This window comes from Schistocerca piceifrons, chromosome 1 (genome assembly GCF_021461385.2).
Source record: "Schistocerca piceifrons isolate TAMUIC-IGC-003096 chromosome 1, iqSchPice1.1, whole genome shotgun sequence".
In the NCBI taxonomy this organism is placed as follows: domain Eukaryota; kingdom Metazoa; phylum Arthropoda; class Insecta; order Orthoptera; family Acrididae; genus Schistocerca; species Schistocerca piceifrons.
The window spans coordinates 542,721,793-542,749,419 of record NC_060138.1 but is presented as its reverse complement, the minus strand read 5'-3'; the positions used below and the strand labels follow the sequence as shown (position 1 = coordinate 542,749,419).

General features: G+C 37.6%; 1 protein-coding gene across 5 annotated transcripts; it reads left to right on the top strand.

The window, feature by feature from the left end:
* Nucleotides 1-61: 61 nt before the first annotated feature.
* Nucleotides 62-27,627, top strand: LOC124799763. Of its 5 annotated transcripts, XR_007017091.1 has the most exons (4): nt 62-121; nt 3,102-3,257; nt 12,562-12,740; nt 26,691-27,627. XR_007017091.1 is itself a non-coding variant. In XM_047262945.1 (3 exons), exons 1-3 carry the CDS (start codon nt 388-390, stop codon nt 26,739-26,741), a joined length of 555 nt encoding a protein of 184 aa, XP_047118901.1. In that variant the 5' UTR covers nt 128-387; the 3' UTR covers nt 26,742-27,626. The 5 variants fall into 5 exon arrangements, 3 of the variants coding, with proteins under 3 accessions (XP_047118901.1, XP_047118903.1, XP_047118900.1); XM_047262945.1 differs by lacking the exons at nt 62-121; nt 3,102-3,257 and adding an exon at nt 128-712 and having other exon boundaries at nt 26,691-27,626; XM_047262947.1 differs by lacking the exons at nt 62-121; nt 3,102-3,257 and adding an exon at nt 902-1,405.

Below are 27,627 nucleotides of genomic sequence, written 5' to 3'. Positions count from 1 at the left end.
CGCTGAGGAAACAGCGTCAAGGTTTCCGATTATCACAGATGCTATCATCTGTGTGCTAGCTGGCGAGTCTTGTCCACGTATTGACTGGTTGCCATGGAAACGGCTTCCCACAGGCCGCAAGGTAGCGTGGCTTCACACCTCAGTGTCACATGTTTGTTGAAAATGGAGATTTAGTGAACAGACTGAAGTGATGAAAACTGATAGCATCCGTGTTAGATCAGCGTGTCCATTGTGAACGCGTTGTATTCCTATAGTTTTAAATGCATCCAAATATAAAGCACTACGCCTCCTCCGTTCATGCAGAGGATGAATGGTTTGTGGAAATTAACATAGTTTAACCACAAAGAACAGAAAAGAGATATTGCTGCTAGAAATTACCAGGAAGAGATGACAGATTTTCATTTAAGCCGTTGTTATGAACCCCGTATATCAGCTACGAAGAATAGGAAGATGTCACGCAGCGATTTAGCGTTTCAAAAATTAAAGAAGTACGAAGTAAAATATAAAACTAACCGAAATTTGACATCTGTACTGACAAACAGTGAGTCGGTGGAAGCAAACAGTGAGTCTCATATAGAACAATACAAATCTGTTATACCTGTGTATACCGGCCCAAGAGACAGACAACAGGATTTGACAACATACTTTGAGGCATCAGAACATTGTCTTCAGAAGGCCGAAGAGACTGGCGGTCGAGCATCATTGAAAAATGGTAATGTCACATCATCTCATACACGTCCACGTAACAGAACACTTATTATTGACCTTAAAGTTGATGATGTTGACGTGGTTTATTCAGATTACTCGAAAACTGAGTTGATTACCAATTCTTTTCCAAACGCCTGCCGGGACAGAAATACTATTTCACGGAAGAAGCAATCTGATGCCGAAAAGTTAACTGCTCAGAAAAATGAGACCTTGCCTCCTCCATTGAAGATATCAGTAAACAACAAACCTAGTGCGTCTGATACATCTGTTTCTATTGACAATTTATGCAGGAATATAGCGCCAAATGATAATCCCACAGATTCAGGTGATCACACACACATTTACTCCACCTCAGCAGTTGATAAAACATCTGTCTGCTCCAAGAACATGAATAAAATTAAAAAAGTTGACTTATACCTAACAGACGAAATGAAAGAAGTGCAGGAACTGTCTCAGTCAGTAGAATATTGTCAAAAGCAAAACAAAAATGAATCATTAGAACAAATAAATTGTGATCTCTTGAGCAACAAAGAGAAACTATCTGTAGAGCCAGAGAGTGTAAGAGCTGAAATATTTGAAAGTAACTCTGAGATCACAAGTTATGAAGTTCCTGATATTTCCAGTTCTTTTCATATAGATATTAGAGAATCTTTACACCTGGACTCAGTGGTAACTCCAGAGTCTTCCGTTACTGCAGGTGATTGTGTACCACAGAATACAGACGATAAAAATGTCGCTGCACCAGCATCAAACAGTGTAACAGATGGTCATTTGCACAGTGCAATCTCAGCATTGTGCTCCAAATGTAAAAAAAGTTTTAAAAAACAGTGTAAGACTCAAGCAGATAAGACTTACTGTAATTGCAATAGCAAATCAACACAGACAAATATCAACTTGGACTTTGTACATCACATAAACAATATTCATCTTTCTAACACAACTGCAGAGAAAGATGTGCTGTTATCACCGTATAGTTTATTTGTTTACCATTACTTGCTTCATGGGTATTCAGAAGGTACAAATTCTTCAATCTTTCTTTTAGTAGATTTGTAGAAGGAAGTAATCAGGATGGTGTAACTCTTGCAAAAGAAAACATATGGTAATTGCTCATCTATTAGTATAGACTTTTCAGATTGTTAAATAGTTATGGTAACTTTAGGATGGTGTAAATAAACTGGAGAACAGGTGTAACACAAAGATTATCTCATTTAAGAAATTACATTTCTACGCTACAACATTACAGAATGTTCAGCGTGTTTCCTGTCAGCTGTTCAGTATATTTTGATACAGCTAGCTGTGTCAACATATAAGATACAGTTAAGACAATTAATACAACAGCTTTGTGAATTAATAAAAGTACATATTGGTAGTAGGGCAGTCCCAGGTGCTAATATACTTATTAAAACATATATAGTTACTGGAATACTTGTTTACACACATATGTACATGCTTAATTACAATTATATATCAGTTACATACATTTACAGTTTTCAATTACTTATAGCTAGTTGATTGATGATACTTGTATACTTATTTACATGTTTATAAATGCATAATTCTAATTGTGTGATTATTACATGTGATTCTACTGATAAAAACATCTACCTGAAGCACAATTCTTGAAAATCACTCTCCATGAATTCATCAACAGAGTAAAATTCTTACTGTTTCATTTAAGTTTCTAAAAACTTCTTTGAACTTGTGTCATTGAGTCAATTGAGCTGTTTTTCTTTTCAGTTGGTTGAAGAATTTAAGGCCTGTTTATGGCTACTACAGATGCGAGAATCTAGAGTACAGTAAATGTATCATGTGGCAATTTTTTGTATTGTACAAATGAACATTATTTCTTAGTCTGTATTTTCTTTAGCATAAATTAGACAGCTGTAGAAGTAAAGGCTGAAGAATGTTGTTATGTGAAGTGCTCTAAACTGACTTCTTCAAATCTCTCTGGGAGGCAGACCCAGAATACATGGAACAGCTTTCTTCTGGCATTGAGAGCTGTAAGCTCACTCTGGTGCATTTCCCCACAACAGTATTCTACGTTGTTGGTGTGAGTGGAAGAACGCATATTAAGAGTAAAGTAGGAGATTCTTACTGACATTTTGTCTTAATTTATGGAGCAAAAGTAAAACTCTTGCCAGTGTGCTGCTTAAGTAATTTGTGTGTCCATCCCATGTCAGTCTTGTATCAGTCACTAGTTGAAGTAATTTCACATTCTTATTCTCAGACCTAATTGCTCTGAGACTGCAATGAAGTTCTTCTGTTTTTGTTTTGCGAATGGATGGATAGCCGGTTGGCCAGAGGCCAGTGATTAGTCAACTCGTTTATTTCTCTGTTATAATTTTGAATATCTTGATAGTTTTCGCCTTTTGTTAGCACTGTGATGTCTTCAGATTACAGCACATACTCACCTAGTACGTGACTTAAAAAATTATCTGTATACACAATGAAGAGACAGGATCCAAGAGCTGCCCCCAGTGATGTTCCACATTTCATTTTCAACAACTGTGATGCCTGATTATTTGCATATACTAACTGTAGCCTGTCAGGTAGGTTGGTTCTAACTATATTTCATCTTTTATCTCTAATGCTGTAGTGAGATAATTTTATTTATACAGTCTTACGTGACACAAAGTTGAAGGCTTTGTTAAAGTCTATAAGTACTGCACATGTAGCATCTATCTTTTCAATATCCTCATATATAATACGTAATAGATTTCTGACTGATTTTACTGTTGACAGTTTTGATCTAAAGCTATACTGGTTTGCATTCAGTATTATTTTCAAAATAGTCATACATTTGTTAACATCTACAGCTTTCTATTATTTCTGATGGAACTGGAACACATGAGTGAGGTCTGTAATTACTGGGGAGGTGTCTTTCTCCTTTCTCAAACACATGGAGTGTAATGGTGACTGTAGGAGCTTGAATGATGACGGCTTGTACACTTTATAAAGTATTTGTTTAGTACATTTCAGTCTGTGGTAACAGTATTGTCATTTTTGAACCGGTTTATTTCACTTTTAATGACATTTCTTGCTGTAGCTATCATTTACTTCGCACTTGACTCTCTTAATCTCAGTTTGGTAGACATGTTTGAGTTTTGCATATATTTTCTTAACTTCACCATTTTTAATAGATCCATCTTTGGCTGTAGGAACCAGTATTCTTATTATATTCAGTCTCTGTCTATAACCCCCCCCCACACACACACACACACACACACACACATACACACACACACACACAAAACCCTCGAACGAACCGTGTGCCTTGGTGTTGGTAGGGAGATTTGTGTGCCTCAGCGATACAGGTGGCCGTACCATAGGTGCAACCACAATGGAGGGGTATCTGTTCAGAGGTCAGACAAATGCATGGTTCCTGAAGAGGGCAGCAGCCTTTTCAGTAGTTGCAGCGGCACCAGTCTGGATGATTGACTGATCTGGCCTTGTAACATCAACCACAACGACCTTGCTGTACAGGTACTATGAAAGGCTGAAGCAAGGGGAAACTACAGCCATAATTTTTCCTAAGGGCATGCATCTCTACAGTGTCGTCATAAGATGATGGCATCTTCTTGGCTAAAATATTCCAGAGGTTAAATAGTCCCCCATTTGGATCTCCGGGTGGGGACTACTCAGGACAATGTTGTTATCAGGAGAAACAAAACTGGCAGTCCATGGATTGGAGTGTGGAATGTCATATCCCTTAATCAGGCAGGTGGGTTAGAAAACTTAAATAGGTTAAGTTAGATGTAGTGGGAATTAGTGAAGTTTAGTGGCAGGAGGAAATAGGACTTCTGGTCAGGTGAATGCAGGGCTATAAATACAATACAAAATAAGAGTAATGCAGAAGTGGCTTTAATAATGAGTAAAAAAAAAAAAAACTGGAACATGGGTAAGCTATAATGAACAGTATAGTGAACGCATTATTGAAGCCAGGATGGACACAGAGCCCACATCCACCACAATTGTACGAGTTTATATGCTGATTAGTTCTGCAGATGAGGAGGAGATTGAGGAAATATATGACGAGACAAAAGAAATTATTCAGGTAGTTAAGGGAGCTGAAAATATAAGTCATCGAGGACTGATATTCAATAGTAGGAAAAGGAAGAGAAGGAAAAGTAGTAGGTGACTGGGAGAAAGGAATGAAAGAGGAAGCCGCCTGATGGAATTTTGCACAGGGCATAATTTACTCATAGCTAACAATTTGTTTAAGAATCATGAGAGAAGGTTGTATACATAGAAGAGTCCTGGAGACACTGAAAAGTTTAAGATTGATTATATAACAGTTAGAGATTTATGAACCAGATTGTAACACATTTCCAGTGGCAGAAGTGGACTCTGACCACAATTTATTGGTTATGAACTGCAGATTACAACTGAAGAAACTGCAAAAAAGCAGGAATTTATGGAGATGGTACCTGGATAAACTGAAAGAACCAGAGGCTGTAGAGGGTTTCAGATGGAGCATTAGAGAATGATTGACAAGATCAGGGGAAAGGAATACAGTCGAAGAAGAACGGGTAGCTTTGAGAGATGAAATAGTGAAGGCAGCAGAGGATCGAGTAGGTAAAAAGATGAGGTCTAGTAGAAATCCTTGGGTAACAGAAGAGATACTGAATTTAATTGATGAAAGGAGAAAATATGAAATTCAGTAAATAAAGCAGGCAAAAAGGAATACAAACGTCTCAAAACTGAGATCGACAGGAAGTGCAAAATGGATAAGCAGGGATGGCTAGAGGACACATGTAAGGATGTTGAAGCATATATCACTAGAGGTAAGATAGATACTTCCTACAGGAAAATTAAAGAGACCTTTGGAGAAAAATAGAACCTTCAGTATGAATATCAAGAGATCAGATGTGAAAGCAGTCCTAAGCAAAGAAGGGAAAGCAGAATGGTGGAAGGAGTATATTGAGGGTCTACACAAAGGAGACGCACTTGAGGGCAATGGTATGGAAATGGAAGAGGACTTACAGGAATATGAAAAGAAAGATATGATACTACGAGAAGAATTTGACAAAGCACTGAAAGGCTTGAGTCAAAAGGAGGCTGGGAGTAGACAACATTCTGTTAGAGCTGCTGGTAGCCTTGGGAGAGTCAACCAACACAAAACTCTTCCATCTGGCGAAGAAGATGTATGAGACAGGCGAAATACCCTCAGACTTCAAGAAGAATATAACAACCCCAATTCCAAAGAAAGCAGATGCTGACACAGGTTTGAACATTACCGAACTAACCGTTTAATAAGCCACAGCTGAAAAATACTAACACAGATCCTTTACAGAAGAATGGAAAAACTGGTAGAAGCTGATCTCAGGAAAGATCAGTTTGGATTCCGTGGAAATGCAGGAACATGTGAGGCAATACTGACCATACGACTTCTCATAGAAGGTAGGTTAAGAAAAGGCGAAACTATGTGTATAGCATTTATCGAATTAGAGAAAGCTTTTGACAGTGTTGACTGGAACACTCTCTTTCATATTAAAAGAGTGGCAGGAGTAAGATACAGGGAGCGAAAGGTTATTTATAATTTCTACAGAAAGCAGATGGTAGTTATAAGAGTAGAGTGGCATGAAAGGGAAGCAGTGGTTGAGAAGGAAGTGAGACAGGGTTGTAGCCTATCTCCAGTGTCATTCAATCTGGATATTGAGCAAGCAGTAAAGGAAACAAAAGAAAATTTTGGAGTAGGAATTAAGCTCCAGGGAGAAGAAATAAAAACTTAGAGGTTTTCTAATGACGTAATTATGTAAGAAACAGGAATGGACTTGGAAGAGTAGTTGAATGGAATGGACAGTGTCTTGAAAGGAGGATATAAGACGAACATCAACAAAAGCAAAACAAGGATAATGGAATGTAGTCGAAGTAAATCAGGTGACGCTGAAGAAGTTAGACTAGGAAATGAGACACTTGAAGTAGAAAATGAATTTTGCTATTTGGGAAGCAAAATAATGCATGATGATTGAAGTATGGAGGATATAAAATGTAGATGGACAATGGGAAGAAAAGCACTTCTGAAGAATAGAAATCTGTTAACATCGAGTATAGATTTAAGTGTCAGGAAGTCCTTTCTGAAAGTATCGGTATAGAGCATAGCCATGTATGGAAGTGAAACATGGACAATAAACAGTTTAGGGCAAGAAGAGAATATAAGCTTTTGAAATGTGGTGCTTCAGAAGAATGCTGAAAATTAGATGTGTCGATCACGTAACTAATGAGAAGGTACTGAATAGAATTGGGGGAGAAGAGAAATTTGTGGTACACTACCTGACTAAAAGAAGGGATCAGTTGGTAGGACACATTTTAGGGCATCAAGGGATCACCAGTTTAGTACTGGAGGGAAGCATGGGGAGTAAAAATCATAGAGGGAGACCAAGAAATGAAAACAGTAAGCAGATTCAGGGGGATGTAGGTTGCAGTAGTTACTTGAAGATGAAGAGGTTTGCAGATAATAGAGTAGCAGGGAGAGTTGCATCAAACCAGTCTGGACTGAAGTCCACAACAACAACTGTCTACACTATGTTTTAGTGTTTTGTGGTCTGCATTTAGTGTTATTAAGATCTTTCTTATAGATGGTGGGACAATTGCTCTTTAATATTCTTTGAACAATATCTAGAAACAAAGCAATGCAGTCATCAATAGTTCTCTCAGTGGTCAATTTATAGTACCACTGAGTTTAGTTCCTTTATCTTATGTTTGATACTTTTATTTAGTACTCTGTACATTACAAAACTTTTAGTACATTCAGAGAGTTATTATCTTATTTGTAGAAATAGTCTCTCATGATCAGATAGTCCTGATTTAACCAAACTGCATTCTGCATAGTCTCTGTTTATTAGTCATTATATTGTCTAAGTATACTTCTAACCTCATGGGTTGTTCATTGATGCAGTAGAGATTAAGTGACTTTATCGTATTTATTAAGTGAAATACATACTTTCTTTTTTCTCTTGTGGCTATGTTAATGTCACTGACTGGGAAGTTTGTGATGTCTGCATTGTGAAACTAATAGTATTACCATATTGAGTTTATCTATGAATGTTTTTTCATCACTTCATTGTGTATGATAGAGTGATGCAATTACAGTTTTTGTGCGTGTAGTACCACTGCTGCTGCTTCTTCAGATATACCTTTTAGACACATCTACAACTGAATGCTTTATATGTAGACTGTTTGTATCATAGACTGATACCCAACAATGTGCAATATTTGTTCTGCAATAACTGGTGATCTGTGGGTATCCAGATGGGACATACAGTGCCATAGGTGAACTATTTAACCAATGTTCATTAACACAGGGTGTGCAGCAGCTGATTGTTCAATCCAGTATTGTAATTCATTGAGTTTACCCCTGAGTGATTGCACATTGATGTGAAGCAGAATTGTTTCACTTTTAGTACATTGAGGTACATTCTCTACTTTGTATTTTCTAGCTTTTGTTTGGGCCTCTTTACCTGTAACACAGTGGGTTTTTTGTGGTGTAGTCCAGTAGTGGTTTATTCTAAAAAATGGGATGTAGAAGCATTGGTTGATGGGTTGTGCTGAAAATGATCATTTTGTTTGTGCTTTTTTTGCTAGCAAATTCTCCCCTAGCTCATTTAGATGTAACCCATGTATTGTATGGAATCCATGGCCTACCATATTTACATCCATAATAGACACATTTTTAAAGTGTTTGCATATTCTCTCATATTTTTGTTTGCTTGATTAATTTCCTGGTTTATGCAGGACCACTGATGTAGATCATGTCTGTGTGGAATGTTAAATAGTAGTACATTGGTGTGTGTTAGGAAACTGAGATATTTCTTTAATTCTGAACAGGCAGTATGCATTCTATTTCGCGTAAATGTCGTTTAAGCCACCAGACAAGACAATAAAATCCATACACGTTTACTAACTTCAGCAATCAACACACCTGGCTTGATGAATCACATTGCATTCACAGTATTTTTTACATTTATGTGAATAGACAGGTCATGTCCAGGGTTATCACCAAGAACTATAAGTTTTTTCTGTTGTTTTGCTTTCTGATAATATTGAAATCATGTGTCATTGTCTTGTAAAACTCATGGGACATCATGTTGCTTTTATGTTTCTTCATTAATAATCACTGTGTCACTGTTTTTTTGGAGGTAGTTTGATGTACCTTGTTTTTGTGGCTTTATATCACTGAGGACATCATAACTGTTTTTCAGTGGAATATAAGACACACACCTGGTTACAGAATTGACCTCCACAGTGCGACGAGGTGCAAACCATTTACCAGTATCTAAACAAGATCTGCTTGACTCGCATTTCCACTGTTGAATGTAATTTAAATTATTTTTCACTGAAGAATCCATCTTAGCCCACCAAAAATAAAAATTTGGTTGCATTGGCTACATATCATACTAGTTTTTGCTGTTTTCAAATATTTTTTACAGTACCTCATGCATTCACTTTCGTGAGTAAGAGTCATGTCTCTATTTTCTTGGCACTTGGTTTCACTAATACACTTAATTATAATTAATTCACTCATTTGATCATGCTTAAGTAACCTTTGTATTACTAGTGATTTCTTGTCTATTAAAACTGAGATAACTGTGCCAATGTAGTTCTTTCCATTCAGAGTCAGGGCTAATTTCTTGCCTTTACATTTCGTGCAAAACCATATCCTTAATTTTGGATCAGCACTCGCACTTCTATAGTGTAAGTAGACTTGCATTTAAAGCCCATTATCCCTTTACTTACACATTTTTACAGGAGCAAAATTCTGAGTCTGATTTTTCTAGCACACATTCATAATCATACACTGAAGTGCTTGCAAAGTTATGTAATTGTTTTCTTGATAAAAATAAGTCTCTCTGTTCTTTATTCACTAATGCCCCTTCATTCAGAGCATTCAAATTAATTTGTTCTAGTCTCCTAACCAAGATGCAAAATTTGTGAGTTTCTGTGTAAGTTTGTGAGGTTCTGTTAGGTTGGAAGATTTGTTTGTTTTCAGCAATCAGTGGAGAGTAGTAAATGAGGACCTTGCTCTTTACTATTCATGAATTCTTAATTTCATTGCCCCTCTTACATTTCAAAGAAAAAAAAGATGACATTCTTGTCATATTGCTGTCAACAAATATTGCATACTTGCATGGAGGTTTAATCCGAATTCAAGCTATGAAGCATCTGACTGACTACTTTTCCTAACAATATTTTAATCTAAAGTAAATGTTAGTGTCAGTGTTAGTTAATGTAATTGACGTACCTGTCTGTATTCAGATCAACATGGCCAATAAACTGAATGTTGGTTTTGAAACCTACACCACTTCAACGACTTGCATGTCAATAATGATTACTGGTGATGAGCACAACACATGCGCCCAGTCCCGAGCAGAGAAAATTCTCAATCTGGCTGGGAATTGAACCTGGCCCCCATGACTGAAGAGTCAGCAATGCTAATCACAAGATCATGGGCTACTGATAGAAATTTAGAGAGTGTATTCTAAATATGCTAGAAATGTAGGCCCTTAACTTAACTTCTAAGATAAGTTGTATGTCAGTACTACCTCACATGTTTCAATATTTCTCTGCAACCCAAACTCCGCTTCCCCAACATCCGCTTCTACCAGCTTTTTCATTCTTCCATAAATAATTTGTGTCAGTATTTTGCAACCATGATTTATTAAACAGAGAGTTTGGTAATATTCACACCTATCAGCACCTGCTTTCTCTGGAGCTGAATCACTATATTCTTCTTGATGTCTAAGGGCATTTCCCCCATCTCGCATATCTTGCACACCAGGTGGAATAGTTTAGTCATGGCTGGTTGGCTCAAGGATATCAACAGTTCTGAGGGAATGTTGTCTGCTACAGAGCCCTTCTTTTAGCTTAGCTTTTCCTTAAAATTATATTTAAAAAAATCATTTATGTAAACAACTGAAAGGATCTGTGAGGCTGTTTTGTTTGGAAATTATCTCTAAGTTAAACAACTGTTTTGAAACTGCAAACTCCTTTCAGAGCAGATCAGAAGCCAAATGAAGTTAATGAGTGTCCAAAGCTACTGGTCACAAACAAAACAATATACCATGAATATGTTGCCTCTAATCCATGAGCTTGGGGACAGACTTGTTATTAGCTGTAACATTTACCTGGAGATATGATGCTGAAATAGAACACATTGTATTGGTGTGGAATTTGTGCCTTGGCATTTGAGTGCTAGTCCAAATAATCAACACTAAGAAATTTATCTTAAATTGTATGATAGGATTTGGATGATAACAGATGGCAGCAACCTATAGCATTAAACAGCTTAAATCGCCAGACACAGCAAAGTACTCAGAATAACAGTGGATCTGCTCATGGCTTTGTCATTGTACACCTGCATCTACATACCTACTCCACAAGCCATCGTATGGTGCATGGCAGGGGGGGAGGGAGGGGAGAAGGGGATGGTACCTTCTACTATTGTTATTCATTTCCTTTTCTCTTCCACTTGCAAGGAGAGGGAGGAAAAAATGACTGATTGTATGCTTCCATATGAGCCCTAATTTCTCTTATGTTTGTTTTCCTTATGTGAAATGTGTAATGGTGGCAATAAAATCATTCTGCGGTCAGCTTCAGAATCGCAATAACACACCCAAGCACAAGACACTTGCAACTATGGCATTTTTTACTGGGAAGATCAGTATATTCCACCCTCTCTTCCCATTAGAGCTAGCAATATGTGATTTTGCTTTGGTTCTCACACTAGAATTTAAAGAATCATGTTTTTAAATTGTGTTCTTACTCAGATAATAGTAAATAATACTCAGTATATTTATGGAAATGTTTTTATAGTGTTTGTGATGTATTAAAAATGAAATTACTATATTATTATCCAGGTCATTTGGTTGGAAGGTACACCACAATTAAGTTTGGTGAGTGGTGACACCACTGTGTGTGTGTGTGTGTGTGTGTGTGTAAAGTAGGAGTCAGATTTGTCAGTGATAGAAATGACTTTAAGAGGGTTCTTCCATGTCAACTGGCCATGTTTACTGTCTTTTATTTTAATAAAACTTGATGTAGAAGTTTGTTGATCCAAATGAAAAGGCATGAAAATTTATAGTGCAACAGTTACTATGGAAATATGGAAGTACTCCCTTTCCTAGACACCCCAGTGGAGATACTGAACTGTTAAAAGTTAATAAAATGTGCTTTGTAGCAATAATATTTAATGTTTTATGCACAGTCTTTCATTTATTTTACTGCATCCAGTATTTTATGTTATAGTCTAGCCAAGCAAAACCAATCTGGACACTAGTGCTCTTCCTTTCCACATTACTACAAATGAAACATTAATAAATATCTGTATGTTTCCAGTCTGCAAGGTAGTAAAGTTTGTTACACTTTTTCATTGGTTGAGTCCACACCTTCATGAAAAAGAAATATCTTTGAGTAAAAGCGACCAGAGTTCGTACCTTTTTGAAAAAGTTGTATCTAACATGTTGACAACAGTTCTCTCAGGTTATTATTGACAAGAAATTCAGGTTCTTCATTGACTGTATTCAGTTTTGCCTTGTCTTACTGTTTCTCATTTCATTCAAGGTCTCGGACAATGTTCCAGTCTAATTATTGATCTCATTCAACCCTTTCCTTTCTAGCAGTAGATCTGTTATCAAACATTCTTGCATTTATTAATATTTGTTTTGTTTGTTATTAGTCCAAAGCCATTTGGTAAGAACTTTTTTCTGCCATTATTTGGTTACAGTCACTTCATCAGTTAGGTTTTATAGTAAATAACATAATATTATTTGCTATCTAGCTTTTGTCATTCTAAACCATTGTAGGTACTGGAAACATGAACAGTTCATTTTTTCATTCATTCATCATGTTCCGTAGGTCCCATCAAGAAGGATCCTGATCCTGCAGTTAGCTTCCTGGATAAAAGTTTAATGGAACAAGTCAATATAACACAATATTTGATTAACAGCCATCACACTGTGTATAATGCATATTGCACAGCTGTAAGAAACTTATCAAAAAATTATCAACCTGTTACACTTGAAAATACAATGCAGGTTAGTGGATCAAAATGTTCTTTACATAAAATAAAATGGATCATATGCTTTTATTTAGTGTTTTGTAGTACTAGAGAAATGTAAAAATGATATTTAAAATCATCTGTCCATTCTACTGGGTAGTTACAACTAAAGTGCAGCTCCTCAGATCCACTGTGGGCTGTAATTAAAACATGGCAGTGAAACTTGGTAGATATTCTAATGTGTTAACGTGGAACTGATTTATACTGGAGAAAAATTAAGTACAATTTTGGCCATCAGATGCAAATCTGGCACTGTGAGCACAAGAAAGACGTGTAGAAATGTTTCTATATGTAATGGGTGGGGAGTGGGATATGGGAAGAAAAGGTCAAACAAGTGGGAAAGGCATTATGTTGTTTTATAATTAATCAGCACTTAAACACAGGTTGTTCAATATGAGAACTGGAGACATTGACAAGATGCTGTATAGCACCAGATTTGCATCTAGTGACCAAACTTGGAACCAATTTTGTTAAAGCATAAATCAGTCTGTCTTAATGCATTGGCATATCTACCAAGTTTTTTGCCATACAATGATTATAGTCTGCACTAGATCTCCTTGAGTATATCCACTTTAATTATAATCACCTGGTATTATTATATTTGTGCTGGCAAGTGAAATTAAGAGTAGTCAGTTAACTGAATGTATAACTCACTGTTCTGTAATTGAAGCAATTTATTCATCTGGAGAAGAATGGCAGCAAGGCATGCATAGTAAAATAGTTTTATTTGGTTATTAAAATACGGGAAAGTGATGGAAGGACTATAAGCTGTGATTGACATGATGGTTTCAAACATGGTGTGATTCATACAAACACAATACAAGACAGAAAAATAAACTTGTAGACTTGTCCCCTTGTTTAGGTTTAAGAGTGGGTTCTGTACTGTGGTGCAAAGATTATCAAAAAGCTACCCTCACATGCGAAGAAAGAACTGCACGTACCTTATTAGACATTCATACTGAAAATTAACCATCTGTAAACTCAAGGACTGAAGAATACTGTTAACTGTATGAGAAGTAGAAATATTAATTGTAAACATATCTCCATAAAATGGGGAGGCCTGCCCTATTGAGGTATGATATTTAACTCCTAGCATTATAACTGGGAAAGAGCACAGAGCTTCTGCATATTGACATATGTTTTGCACAAGTCAGATAAGGCCACACTGAATAGTCTATGTAGAGTTATCTCATATTTATGCCATGATGAGGCAAGAGAATTAAAAACATAATCAGAATGTCTCTTATACAGGTGGTGTACTGGTCTTCTTCCAGTGAAATTGCAGAGAAGGTGCCTAATTTTTACCAGTGTAACCAGCTCTCTGCCCCCCAAAGAATTGTCAAGTGCATCTGATGGCTGATAATAGTGCAAGATATGCCCTTGGGCTCTGCTGCCGAGGCATCTTCCAGTGTACCCCACATAGGGGATCTACCTTCACCATAGGGCGCGTGGCTGGTGGTAACGTGTTTTCACTCGAGGCAGAGAGTCAATGCGGAGGCTCACCTTGCCCATTCACCCTGTGACTGGACACATAGCTGCTCCTTCAGCAGGGTTTGAGCAGGCACACAGAGGAAGGGGTTCGCTAGTTATCAGAAGCTCCAATGCTAGGCACGTTATGCAGCCCCATATGGAAATAGCATCCAGGGTCAGAAAGGAAACCAATGTGCACTCAGTATGTCTACCAGTGGGCCTCAACTGAGATATGGAAGAGGCCCTGCTGCAGCCATCAAGCGTGCGTGGTGCCGTCATTCGCAAGTTGTGGCTCCCGTCACCAGCATCAACATCTGTCACTTGGATCTAAGGCCATCCTCAGTTCATATGAGTGGCTAGTGAAGATGATGAAGACTGCTGACCTCAATCACACAGTGCAGGACGATCTCACAATTTGCAACATCATTCTCAGAATTGATATAGATCCTTTGGTTTGGAGCCAAGCAAGGGCCATCTCAACCAACAGCTCTGTCAATTCTTTGATAGTCTTGGCTGCAAATTTCTGGACATGTTTTTTGGGGCAGAGAATTGTTTTGCTCCCTTTGATAGGTCAGGAGGGCACTACACAAAGGTGGCAGCTATTTGGTTAGTAGAATACTTGTTGAGTGCAAATGGTTTTTTTTTTTTTAAGGCTAGGCGGTAGTTTGTGGTCTCTAATGAATGCTTGGCAATAGATAGGCAGAGAGGGAAATCAGACCTCATGTAAATAAAGCCACTTTGACTATCAAATTTTAATAATAAATTACCGAAGTATTTATAGTGAACTTCTTGAATTTATTTCCCTCCAGGAAAGTTGTCACCCTCAAGCTATTCTCGGAATCAAGACGCTACAACCCAAAGAATAAAGCTCCAAAATATTTAGCAAGGCATAGAATGTATACCAAAAAGAAAGGTTAGGTGCTATGGGAGGGAGAATGTTCACTGCACTCGACAAAAATATTTAGTGTCTCCAGGTTGAAATTGAGTATGACCTAGTAATAGGTCTAGGTGAACTCACATTAATCATCGGATGTTTTTGTTGAATACCTGATTCTGCCATGAGAGTTTTAGAATCATTCAAAATTAGTCTTAGCTCAGTAGTGCAGAAACACCCAGATCATGCCATGTTAGTTGGAGGTGACTTTAACCTACCAAGCGTAGACTGGAACATCTTTGGATTCATTGCAGGTGCTACAGACAGGCAGTCTTGTAAAGTACTTTTGAACATGTTTTCTGAAAACTGTCATGAGCAGCTAGTTTGACAGGCCGCATGCTATGGAAATGTTTTAGACCTTGTAGTTAGAAGCATGCCTGATTTATAGAGGTTGTCAGGATAAAGACAGGGGTTAGTGATCATGATGTCATCATAGTGATGATGGTTACTAAAGTTCATAAATCCATCAAATAAGCTAGGAGCATATTTTTGGTAAAAAGAGTGGATAAGCAGTTGTTAGCATCCCACTTAGCATTCAGTTCCTATGTAATGGGCACAGAGGAATTATGGGAAAAGTTTAAAGGGATTATAAATTGTGCTTTGGAGAAGTATGTGCTGAGAATTAGATTAATGATGGAAAAGACTCATCTTGGTTTTATCACAGAACTCGGAAAATGCCAAGGAAGCAGAGACTGTTGCACTCTCAATTCAAAAGAGAATATGCAAATGACAACAGCCAAAAGTTAACAGAAATTCATGCATCTGTGAAAAGATCAACGAGAACAGCATACAACAACCACCACTATCATATCTTAGCAAAAGATCTTTCCAAGAACTCAAGAAAATCCTGGTCCTATGTAAAATCACTAAGTGGGTCGAAGACTTCTATCCAGTCTCTCAATGACCAGTCTGATGTGGCAATAGAAGACAGCAAAATAAAAGCTGGAGTTTTAAATTTCACACTTAAGATATCATTCATGCAGGAGGATCGTATTGATGTTTGAGCACCAAGAAGACTCCTGTATGAAGGGCTTAGTAATAGGCATCCCTCATGTAGGGAAGCAACTGAAAAGAGTTGAAAACAAATAAATTTGCCAAGTCTAGTTAGAACCCCACTTCAGTTTTCAAGAGAATATGGCATTGGCCCCTTACTTACGTTGCATTTATTGTGAATCATTTGCTCAGTTAAAAATCTCAACTGATTGGAGAAAAGTGCAGGTGATTCCATATATAAAATAAGGGTAAAAGAAAAGACCCATGAAATATGAAATTACAGACCGATATTCTTAACATCAGTTTGCTCCATAATTCTTGAATATATTCTCAGTCTGAATATAATAAATGTCCTTGAGAGAGAAAATCTTCTGTCCACAAGTCAGCATGGATTTAGAAAGCATCATTCATGTGAAACTCTGCTTGCCATTTTCTCACACAATACCCTGTGACCCATGGATGAAGGGACACAGGCAGATTCCGTATTCCTAGATTTCCTGAAAGTTTTTGATGTGATGCCAATTGCAGACTGTTAACAAATGTACAAGAATTTCAAATAGGTTCTCAGATATGTGAGCAGCTTAAAAACTTTTTAAATAACAGACACCAGTACATTACCCTTGATGGTGGGGTGGTGGACAGGGTGAGCAGAGTCTGCAGCTGTTGTTTGTTGACAATGCTGTGGTAGACAGGAAGGTATCATCTTCGAGTGACTGTAGGAGGGTACAAGATAACTTAAACAAAATTTCTAGCTGATATTATGAATGACAGCTTGCTCTGAATGGCAATATGAAGTGAAATAACCATGTAAGGACAGTAGTAGGGAAGGTGAATACTCAACTTCAGTTTGTTGGGAGAATTTTAAGGAAGTATGGTTCATCTGTAAAGGAAATTGCATATAGAACCCTAGTGTGAGCCATTCTTGAGTACTGCTAGAGTGTTTCGCATCCTCACCTGGTCAGATTAAAGAAAGAAATCAATGCAATTCAAAGCGGGCTACTAGAGTTGTTACCAGTGGGTTCAGTCAACATTCAAGTGTTGCAAAGATGCTTTGTGAACTGAAATGAGAATCCCTGGGGAGAATACAGTGTTCTTTTCATGAAATACTATGAAAAAATTTAGGGAACTGGCATTTGAAATTGATTGCAGAGTGATTCTAGTGCTGCCAACGTACATTCGTGTAAGGACCATGAAGATAAGAGAAATTAGGGCTTGTACGGAAACATATAGACAGTTGTGTTTTCCTTTCTCTATTTGCGAGTAGAACAGGAAAGGAAATGATTAGTAGTGGTACAGGGTATCCTCTGCCATGCACTATGTGGCAGCTTGTAGAGTATGTATGTAGATGTAGATGCAGTGCAACTGCAGCTGAAATGTCACATGACTTATACAGCTACACCTGACATAATTTTCAAGAACTGCTCAGGTATGTTACAGACAAGAATATCCTTAAATTACAGTATAGTAAAGCTATCCTCAACTCAATGTTGGCATTGTACACCATATTGTCCTTCTGGAGACTGTAAGCCCTTTCCTCCTCCTGAGATGTGAACTGTACCCAGCCAGCTGCATGTGACCTACAATTTAATATGGGCTCCAAAACACAGTGCAACTTGGCATTTTTCATGTTAAAAATCATTTCCAGAGGTGAAAGAAGTACAGAAAAAAAATCCATACCAACAGTTGAAGGACTGAACCCCAGAGCTTTGGATTTGTAATCCGACACTTATCTAGTCTACCACTGCACCACATTAAATCAAATGCCTGATTGTGGAAGGTGCACAGGCATTCCACTCATTGTGTAGAAATATTTAGGAACACTGAGTTTAAGTCAGTGAAGATTGCCAAAGTGAAAATGTGAAAACTAGAGCCAGTGTGACTTGTTAACATTAAGGGGTGAAATTTTAACGTGAGAGTAAGACTGAAAGAGACATAATGATAGGTCTCTGAGAAGTGGATTTGGCATACCATGACATGTTCTTTTATGGCACTGATGTATATTTGGAAATAGTGGATAAAAGAGGGTTACACATAAAAAGCACATTTAGTGGGCCATACAATGTGACCATAGGAAGAAATTATTGTCATCTTGTCTACATGGCCATTACAGACTCTGCATCTTTTTTCACGGTGTTGGTTTGATGGTGGAGCATTGCAAAGATGTGTGAACCTGTCTGTGGTGACAGTTTGTTTGATGGCATTTGGTTAAGTCAGACTGCTGGGCTGCAGGCCATTATGATATCTCCCATTGTCCAGAAACCACTAATTCCTCACACTGCAATGGGCATGTGAATACTGTCATTAGTGTACTGAGTGACATTCATATACATGTTAGATGCTAATATGACAACTTGCTATCTGGCATCCTGGCATAACAGACAGGTGACAAGTGGGATGGTGTGGGTGGCCACTGTATAACCATGAGATATTGTCTACCATCTATTGAGGGACATATGAATGGTAACTGCTGCATCATGTAGATTTTAAACCTCAATAAACTGGCTCTTTCAGGCAATCCTGCATGTCACACTGTAGTTATAAAGTGACTGATCAGATGTGGTGATGAGTCTATAAGCCTACTTTCAAATAATGAAGAGTTTCATTTGATAGGCTGCATGTCTGACAGTTCACCTGTTGAACATATTTTAGGTATTTTCATGGAGTTGGCTGCATCCCAAATATCCATAAGACTTTCAATTGTTTTTTGTATACTCCAATGAAAGTCTGTTTAATTACAGCTGTATTTTGTTTTGTTTTATTTTAATGTGTATCTCGTGTAAGTAGATTTGATTTCAAGACAACATTGTGTCATTGTCAGCTATCTGTTAGGCATGCTTCAAATATTGCCTGCCGTAGGTACTATAGAGTCATCATGTCAATAGAGGCAACCATAATGCATCTGCAATACAGTTTGATTTTTTGATCAAACACCTTCTACTCTCTGCACCAAAATGAAAGTATTCATTATTTAAAAACTTGAATGTGATTTGGACAGTGACAACTCATCATGAAACTGATTCTGCTTTATTTTCACTTACTTTTTACCCATTAGTACAGTTGTGCAAAATAATACCAAGTGATGCAGTAGAAATTAAAAAAATACTAAATTAGCCAAACTTTTAAGTATGTTTATTTCATAAAATCATGTCCACCTGACAACATAAGCTGCTCTGGAATATCATTTGCTTAGGCATGATGGTACTGATAATAAAAATTGCAAATGATGTATACACCATGTAGAGAAGGCATTGAGTCGCAGACTGACACAATACAAAGACTGCTGTAAATTCGAACTTTTGGCTAAAAGGCCATATTTTCATGTAGGAAACACATTCACACAAGCATGACTCACACATGTGACTGCTGTCTCTAGCCTCTGAGGCCAGATTGTGTACCCAACTGCCTATATAGCAACTGCACCTGACAGGATAAACAGTCTGTAGATGAGGTGGGGGGTAAGGAGGCAGCTAGAGTGGGTAGGGGAGGGATAGCAGTCTATGAGTGAGGAAAGGTGTACTGCTGCTTGTAGGGCATGCAGGAACATGATGGAGACAGCGTAGGGTTGCTAGGTTCAGTTAGGAGTTTAGAATGAGGAGCAGAAAAGGAGAGAGGTAGAGGAGGAAAAAAAAAAAAAGAAACTAGTGGGTGCATTGGTGGAATAGAAGGCTATGTAGTGCTGGAGTGGGAGCAGGGAAGGGGATAAGTAGGTGAAGGACAGGTACTAGCAAAGATTGAGGCCCAGAGGTTACAGGAACATAGGATATATTGCAGTGAGAGATCCCAGCTGCGCAATGTGGAAAAGCTGGTGTTGGTAGTAAAAGTCTAGATGATGCAGGCTGTGAAGCAGTCAATAAAGTGAAGCACATTGTTTTGGACAGCATGTTCAGCAGTTAGGTGGTCCAGCTGTCACTTGGCCACAGTTTGTCAGTTTCCATTCATGCGGATAGAATAGCTTGTTGGTTGTCATGCCCATGCAGAAAGCAGCTCAGTGGTTCCAACTTAGTTTGTAGATCACATGACTGCCTCAAAGGTAGCCCTGCATTTGATCAGGTAGGTAATGCCTTTGACAGGACTGGAGTTGCTGGCAGTGGGAGGATGCATGAGACAGGTCTGGCATCCAGGTCCATTTCAGGGATATAAGCCATGAGGCAAGGGTTGATAGCAAGGAGAGGTTAGGGATGGATAAGGACATTTCATAGGTTTAGTGAGTGGCCAGAATACTACTGTGGGAGGGGTGGGAAGGCTAGTGAGTAGGATATTCCTAATTTCAGGGTATAATGAAAGATAGTCCAAACCCTGGTGGAGAATGTGATTCCGTTGCTCCAGTCCTGGGTGATACTGAGTCACAAGGGGAGTGCTCCTTTGTGGCTGGATAATTGGAATGTGGAATGTGGAAGGTGTTAGGTGATTGGAGATACAAGGCATGGGAGATCTGTTTCTGTACAAGATTTGGAGTGTAATTTCGGTCTTTGAAGGCCTCAGTGAAACTCTTTCCATACATATTTAGAGAGGGACTGCTTGTCACTACAGGTGCAATGGCCATGGGTGCCCATCAAATCTCCCAACAGCACGTAGCAGCCCTATCTTGTCCCCACCATGTCAATGCTCATTCCTACAAGCAGCAGTACACCTTCCCGCACCCCTACCCTGCTGCCACTCCCCCTCGCCGCCCCAGCCTCCTCCTTACCCCCATCACCCACAGACTGCTTCACTCATCACACGCTATTGCTATACATAGTCTAGCCTTAGTGGACAGAGACAGTGGGCATGTGTGTTGTGTGGTTGTGTGTATGTGTGTGTGTTTTCTATTTTTGAAGAAGGCCTTTTGGCTGAAAGATCAACTGCATAGCAGTCTTTTTGTTGTGTATGTCTGTGACTTAGTATCTCCTCTATATAGTGAGCAGCAATCTACCCATTTCATAATATTGTCGTTATTTCATTCTGGATTTTCCAGCGTTTAAATGATATGCACTGGTACGATACTCTTTAAGGTGAGACCAAGATTAACATTTGCAAGTGCACATACACCTCAGTCTATAGCAAAGTACAATTTTTCACACGTAGTATGTGAATGATGCATTTCCTACCAGCAGCTCTTAGACCAGAGTTTTCCACCTCTGTAGTATAGAGATCACTGGTGGTAGTGCATTTTTGGTAAGTGTGAAGGCAAAGTAATTGAAATTATGAGTAGGTAAATCCTCTTAGGAGGCTACTTTGTATGATCAGTGTACCATGCCATAGCATTATGATTGCCTACATTTCATTGTCTGTCAGCTGCCCATAATTTCCTCCAGTAGTAGGTTGTACAAATCAGTAATGGGTTGGTCCTTTTATTCCACATACAACCTTCACCATTCTTTTATTAATATATGTATTCTGCTCACTTCCAGTCTCTTTACATCCTCATGTAAAATCATCACAACTTGCACTTTTCTTTCTGAGGTGATATTAAATTTTTGGAAACTGACAATAATTCTGCAGAGCCCAAGAAGAAATGGGGACATTATGGTGGAAATTTGTAAATCTGTGTAGAACTTAAAAAATTTACAGATTTTTGCTGGTGCTTCAAAATCAAAGTATTTATTGAAAACAGTGTATTGTTATATTGTTACCAGATAATTATGAGATATACTAAATCCTTGCTATTTACTTTTGTGTGGAAGTGCATTTGCTGTAGTTTAACTGATTAAATATGATCATTAGGGTGCTTTTCAAGCTCACCATTAAAGGTTTTTCTTTTATTTAGGTATTCTTCCACTTACTGCAAAAAGTTCGTTTTGGTTACATTCAGCTGTTTAGACCTAATTTTTGATCGTGCATATTTAGCGTTATACCACAAATTTAAGTGCATTTGGTAATAGTTTACTTACATATTAGTTTCCAAAACATATTTAATGTCCTTTTGCATCTGTATTTAATATATTAGCATTATCACTTAGTAAATGTCTTAACTAATTTCCAAACTACCATGAATACTAAGTGTGTGAGCTGCCATAGGAAAGTTAGTTCAGGGGTTTTGTGCAGCTGTTGTGACAGGTGGTTTTATTGGGGAAATTGTAGCAGCGTGGGAATTGGGGAAGCAAATGAGGCTTTTCCATTCTTTTGCAGGGTTTGCTCAAGAGATAGGATTATAGCTGAACAGGAGGAGAAAATAAGAGCCCTTTAGGCTGATTTGGACAGAGTGAGGGAGGAACTGAAGAGGTTAAGGGGGGGAGGAGGGTAAAGAGCGGTGGGAAGTGATAGCTGGGAACAGGGGCCACAGAAAGAGGACAGTGTCTGACAGTTTCCCAATTGGCACAACTAATAGATTTGCCTTGCTACCACAGTTAAGTAAGGAAGAGGCTCCAGTAGAAGTAGATGTAGTTAAGATGCAACAGAATCTCACTAGGAAACCAACTGTTTAAAAAAAAAGTAGAAAGTAAGAGGAAAGTTCTGTTGCTAGGTAGCAGCCATGGAAGAGGTGTGGGCCAGATTTTGCAGGAAAAATTAGGTGACAGGTACCAGGTCACAAGCTTTTTCAAGCCAAGTGCAAGTCTTAGCCAGGTGGTAGAGGATATAGGTTCCTTGTGCAAGGGTTTCACAAAGCAGGATCATGTGATGATAGTGGATGGAATGAGAAACAGTATTGATAGGGATCAGGGCTACAGTATTGAGTGTGACCTGGTGAAAATAGCCTCTGCAATGACCCATACCAATGTTGGGCTGGTGCCTGCTTTCGTGCAGCATGATCAGCCCCAGTTGAACTGCTCTATCAGGAGGGTAAATAAGGAGTTGGATCAGTTGCGTAGGGCAGCCACGCTGTCAGACATTGGATTGGTTCCTGTCGAGGCTATTGATAGGTGGGATTTCACAAGGCATGGCCTACACCTCAATAGGAAAGGGAAGGGTAAACTGGCAGGGTTGTTTGCAAAATCCATAAGAGGGGACACTAGTACTCATGGATGTACCTCTTTTTTAGACTAATATCAGTGTCCAATGAGAAGTTCAGACAGGCAGGTGCTAAAGAGGTCCAAAACTCACAAAATTCTCACAGCAGGAAAGTAAATAATAATGTTACCATATTTAACCAAAATATTGGTGGATTAAAGAAAAAAAGTAGATTCTCACAAAAGTAAAGTAAAAAATAATGTTACCATTTTTCACCAAAATATTCCGGGATTGATGAATAAAGTAGATGAGCTCCTGGTTTGTTTAGATGACATTGAATCCGATAATGTAATAGATATACTATGCCTGTCTGAGCATCAAATTGTGTCTGATATGGAAAAGGTAAATATCAGTGGTTATAAACTAGCTGCACATATGAGTAGAGAGAATAAGGTGAGAGGAGGAGTTGCCATATATGTCAAAAGTTATCACTGTGTAGAAAGCTTAGATACAAAAAAGTTTTGTCTAGAGCAACATATAGAAGCATGTGCCTGTCAACTTAAACTGAAGGAGGGTTCTTTTATAATTGTAACAGTATATAGGTCCCCTTCAGGAAACTTTCATTTATTTCTTGAAAACTTGGATGCCTTGTTGTGCTATCTGTCAGATAGGGGAAAGCAAATTATTATTTGTGGGGACTTCAGTGTTGATTCACTGAAAGAGTGTAATAGGAAGAATGACCTGGGAGTCTTGCTCGGTTCTTTCAGTTTGACATCTGTCATTAATTTTCATACTCAGGTAGTAAAGGACAGCAGCACATTCATAGATAACACTTTTATAGACCAAGATAGGTTTAAAAACATATATTCTTGTCCTGTTGAGAATGGGCTTTCTGATCATGATGCTCAGTTAGTTATAGTATGTGACATAGCTCCATTCAGTAATTCAAAACTGCTCTCCAAAGTTGTGCGTTCAATTAATGACTCAACAATTAGAAATTTCAGAGAAAATCTTCAGCAGTTAGACTGGGATGAGGTGTGCAAGGAACCCGATGCTAATTAAAAAAATATAACTTATTTCATGATACTCTTGTAAGAGAATTTGAAAACTGTTTCCCCAAGAAAGTAGTTAAATCTAATTATAAGAAACCATGCAAAAAACCTTGGCTTACTAAAGGAATAAAAATATCTTGTAACCACAAAAGGGAACTGTATCTAACAACAAGAAAGAGTAATGACCCAGAAACAGCCAAATATTATAAAAACTACTGTGCTACATTAAGAAAGGTTATTAAAAAGTCCAGAAGCATGTGCATCATGTCAGAGATTAATACCTCTGATAACAAAACCAAAATAATTTGGAATATTATAACAAGGGAGACAGGGCAACCAAGAGTACAGGATGATGGCATCACCATCAAAGTGAATGGAAACTTGATAAACAACAAGCCAGAAGTTGAAAACATTTTTTAAATGTTGTAGAGAAAATAGGATCTAAATGTTCATTAGAAGAAGCAAGGCAGTTAATGGAAGAGGCCTTGCCCACACCATTTGATACAATTGAAATTCCACCCACATCTCCTTCTGAAATTAGGAAGATAGTAAACTCTCTCAAGAATAAAAGCTCACATGGAATTGATGGCATTTCCATCAGGATAATAAAAGCTTGTTCCCAAGAAATAATTGGGATTCTTAGCCACATATGTAATAGCCCTCTGAAGCAGGGTATTTTCCCAGATAGACTGAAGTATGCCATTGTTAAACCACTGCATAAAAAAGGGGATATGTCTGATGTCAACAACTACCACCAATTATCTCTTCTGACTGCCTTATCCAAAATTCTTGAAAAAGTAATGTACTGTAGAGTAGCTTCACACCTTTGTAAAAATAAAGATTTAACAAAATGTCAGTTTGGTTTCCAGAAGGGTTTTTCAACGGAAAATGCTATATATACTTTCACTAATGAAATATTAAATGCTCTGAGTAACCGGAAGTCACCCGTTAGGATTTTTTGTGATCTATCAAAGGCTTTTGATTGTGTGAATCATGGAATACTTATAGATAAGCTCAAGTACTGTGGTATGAATGGGACAGTGCTCAAATAGTTTAAATCATACCTAACTGGAAGAGTGCAGAAAGTTGAAGTAAGCAGTTTACATAATATGCAAAAAACTGGTGATTTCTCAAACTGGGGAACAATCAAGAATGGGGTGCCACAAGGATCGGTCTTGGGTCCTCTGCTGTTCTTAATATATATTAATGACTTGCCATTCTATATTCACAAAGATGCAAAGCTGGTACTTTTTGCCGATGATACAAGTATAGCTATCACACCCGACAGACAAGAATTAACTGGTGAAATTGTAAACAATGTTTTTCAGAAAGTCATTAAGTGGTTCTCTGCCAATGGGCTCTCATTAAACTTTGACAAAACGCAGTATATACAATTCCACACAGTAAATGGAATGACACCATTAATAAATATAGAATTCGATCAGAAATTGGTAGCTAAGGTAGAATATTCAAAGTTTCTAGGTGTATGCATTGATGAGAGGTTGAACTGGAAAAAACACACTGAGGATCTGCTGAAATGTTGAGTTCAGCTACTTATGCTATTAGGGTCATTGCAAATTTTGGTCATATACATTTGAGTAAATTAGCTTACCATGCCTATTTTCATTCTCTGCTTTCATATGGCATCATATTCTGGGGTAACTGGTCATTGAGTAAAAGAGTGTTCATTGCACGAAAACGTGTAATCAGAATTAATCAGAATAATTGCTAGAGCTCATCCAGGATCATCCTGCAGACACTTATTTAAGGAGAGCTTTCGCAACAAACGGTTGCCTCATCAGGAAAGAGGGAAAGACAAAAGGATGTTAATTTTTTTGTTTTGTTTTTGTCGGGGTTGGGGAAATTACCCACTTACTACATCCAAAAATTCATCTAATGAGTAGAAGGAGTTGACATTAAGAAATTCTTTTAATTTCCTTTTAAATGCTGTATGGCTATCTGTAAGACTTTCGATGCTATTAGGTAAGTTCCCAGAGAAAATATATATTCACTTATGAAATTTGTTATTCATAATCCAAACGAATTCAAAAGTAATAGCAGTGTACATGGCTACAACACTAGGAGAATGGATGATCTTCACTACTCAAGGTTAAATCTAACTTTGGCTCAGAAGGGGATAAATTATGCTGTCACAAAAGTCTCCGGCACTTACCTAGTAGCATCGAAAGTCTTATAGATAGCCATATAGCATTTAAAAGGAAATTAAAAGAATTTCTCAATGTCAACTCCTTCTACTCATTAGATGAATTTTTGGATGTAGTAAGTGGGTAATTTCCCCAACCCCCACAAAAACAAAAACAAAACAAAAAAATTAAAAATATTAAGTGTCATGTAATATTTTGTGTAATGTAATATCTTGTATAGACACCTTTTATTAACCTGACATGTTCCACATCATTACGAAGTGTCGTATTCATGAGCTATGGAACAAGTACTAATCTAATCTAATCTGTGTGAATAAAAGTATAATGCTAAAGAAACTGACTGGTAATGTTAATGGTTCACACATCAGTTAAAATATTTGTTCTGTCTACTGTGTTGTGTAACACTAACAGCACTATTTAAGCAATTGTATTTGTTTAATTTTCAGTTTATAAAGCACAGCAAGAAGAAGAAAAGGAAAAAAATGGCTTCTCCATGAAGTGAAACTCATTTTTTACTGTGTATGTTTGTTGACGTCAGTATTGACATTTTTTTGTAACCTAATGGCAATATTAAAAATGTATCCATACAAGTAATCTATAAAATATTCATTAATGATGGTCTGAGGCACAGGGTGGTACCTACAACAGTTGTCAGCTAGGGATTTTAAAAATTTTGTTGTCCGTAAATTAATATATTCTACAGCTGTAGGCAGCAGCTCATGTCTTTTTACTAATCAGAATTCAAATGAATTGCAAACTTGAACTGTAAAATTTGTGGTTTATAACATAGAGAGGTGAATTTTTTTTATTTTTTTAGGCATATTTATCAAGTGAACAGCTTTCAGGAGGTCTTTTTATGATGAGTGTGTTGATTTCTGTGTGACTTACTTAATACCTTGACAGTACTAATTGAGCAAAAAGAAATTAAAGATGTAAAGAGTTGTATAAGAAAAGAAAACATAGTCAAATTCTTTTTAGAACAGAGTATTCTCTAGACCTGTATTAAGACGCAACAGCTCATGTCATTATGAACCACTTACAGTTGGAGCAGAATGCAATGATGTTATTTATTGGAGATGCTTCACAGGGATTAAGGTCAGAACTGGCTAAACATTTGTCATGAAAGTAAGTCAAATTCCATGAAAGAGCATTTTGTATCCAATTTTTAAACCATGGGATTCCTCAATTGAAGTCCATCATGTCATTGCTGTGCTATCTTGCTTTGTCTTTTATGGATAAGTGGGATAGCAGTAAAAAATTGTATTTGATTATTAACTTAGTTTTTAATTCTGTGAAAACAAACACAATTCTTTTGACACACATGGCGTTATTTGTATTGTGATGTTACTGCTGTCATCATATTCATGTATTATTTCATTATAA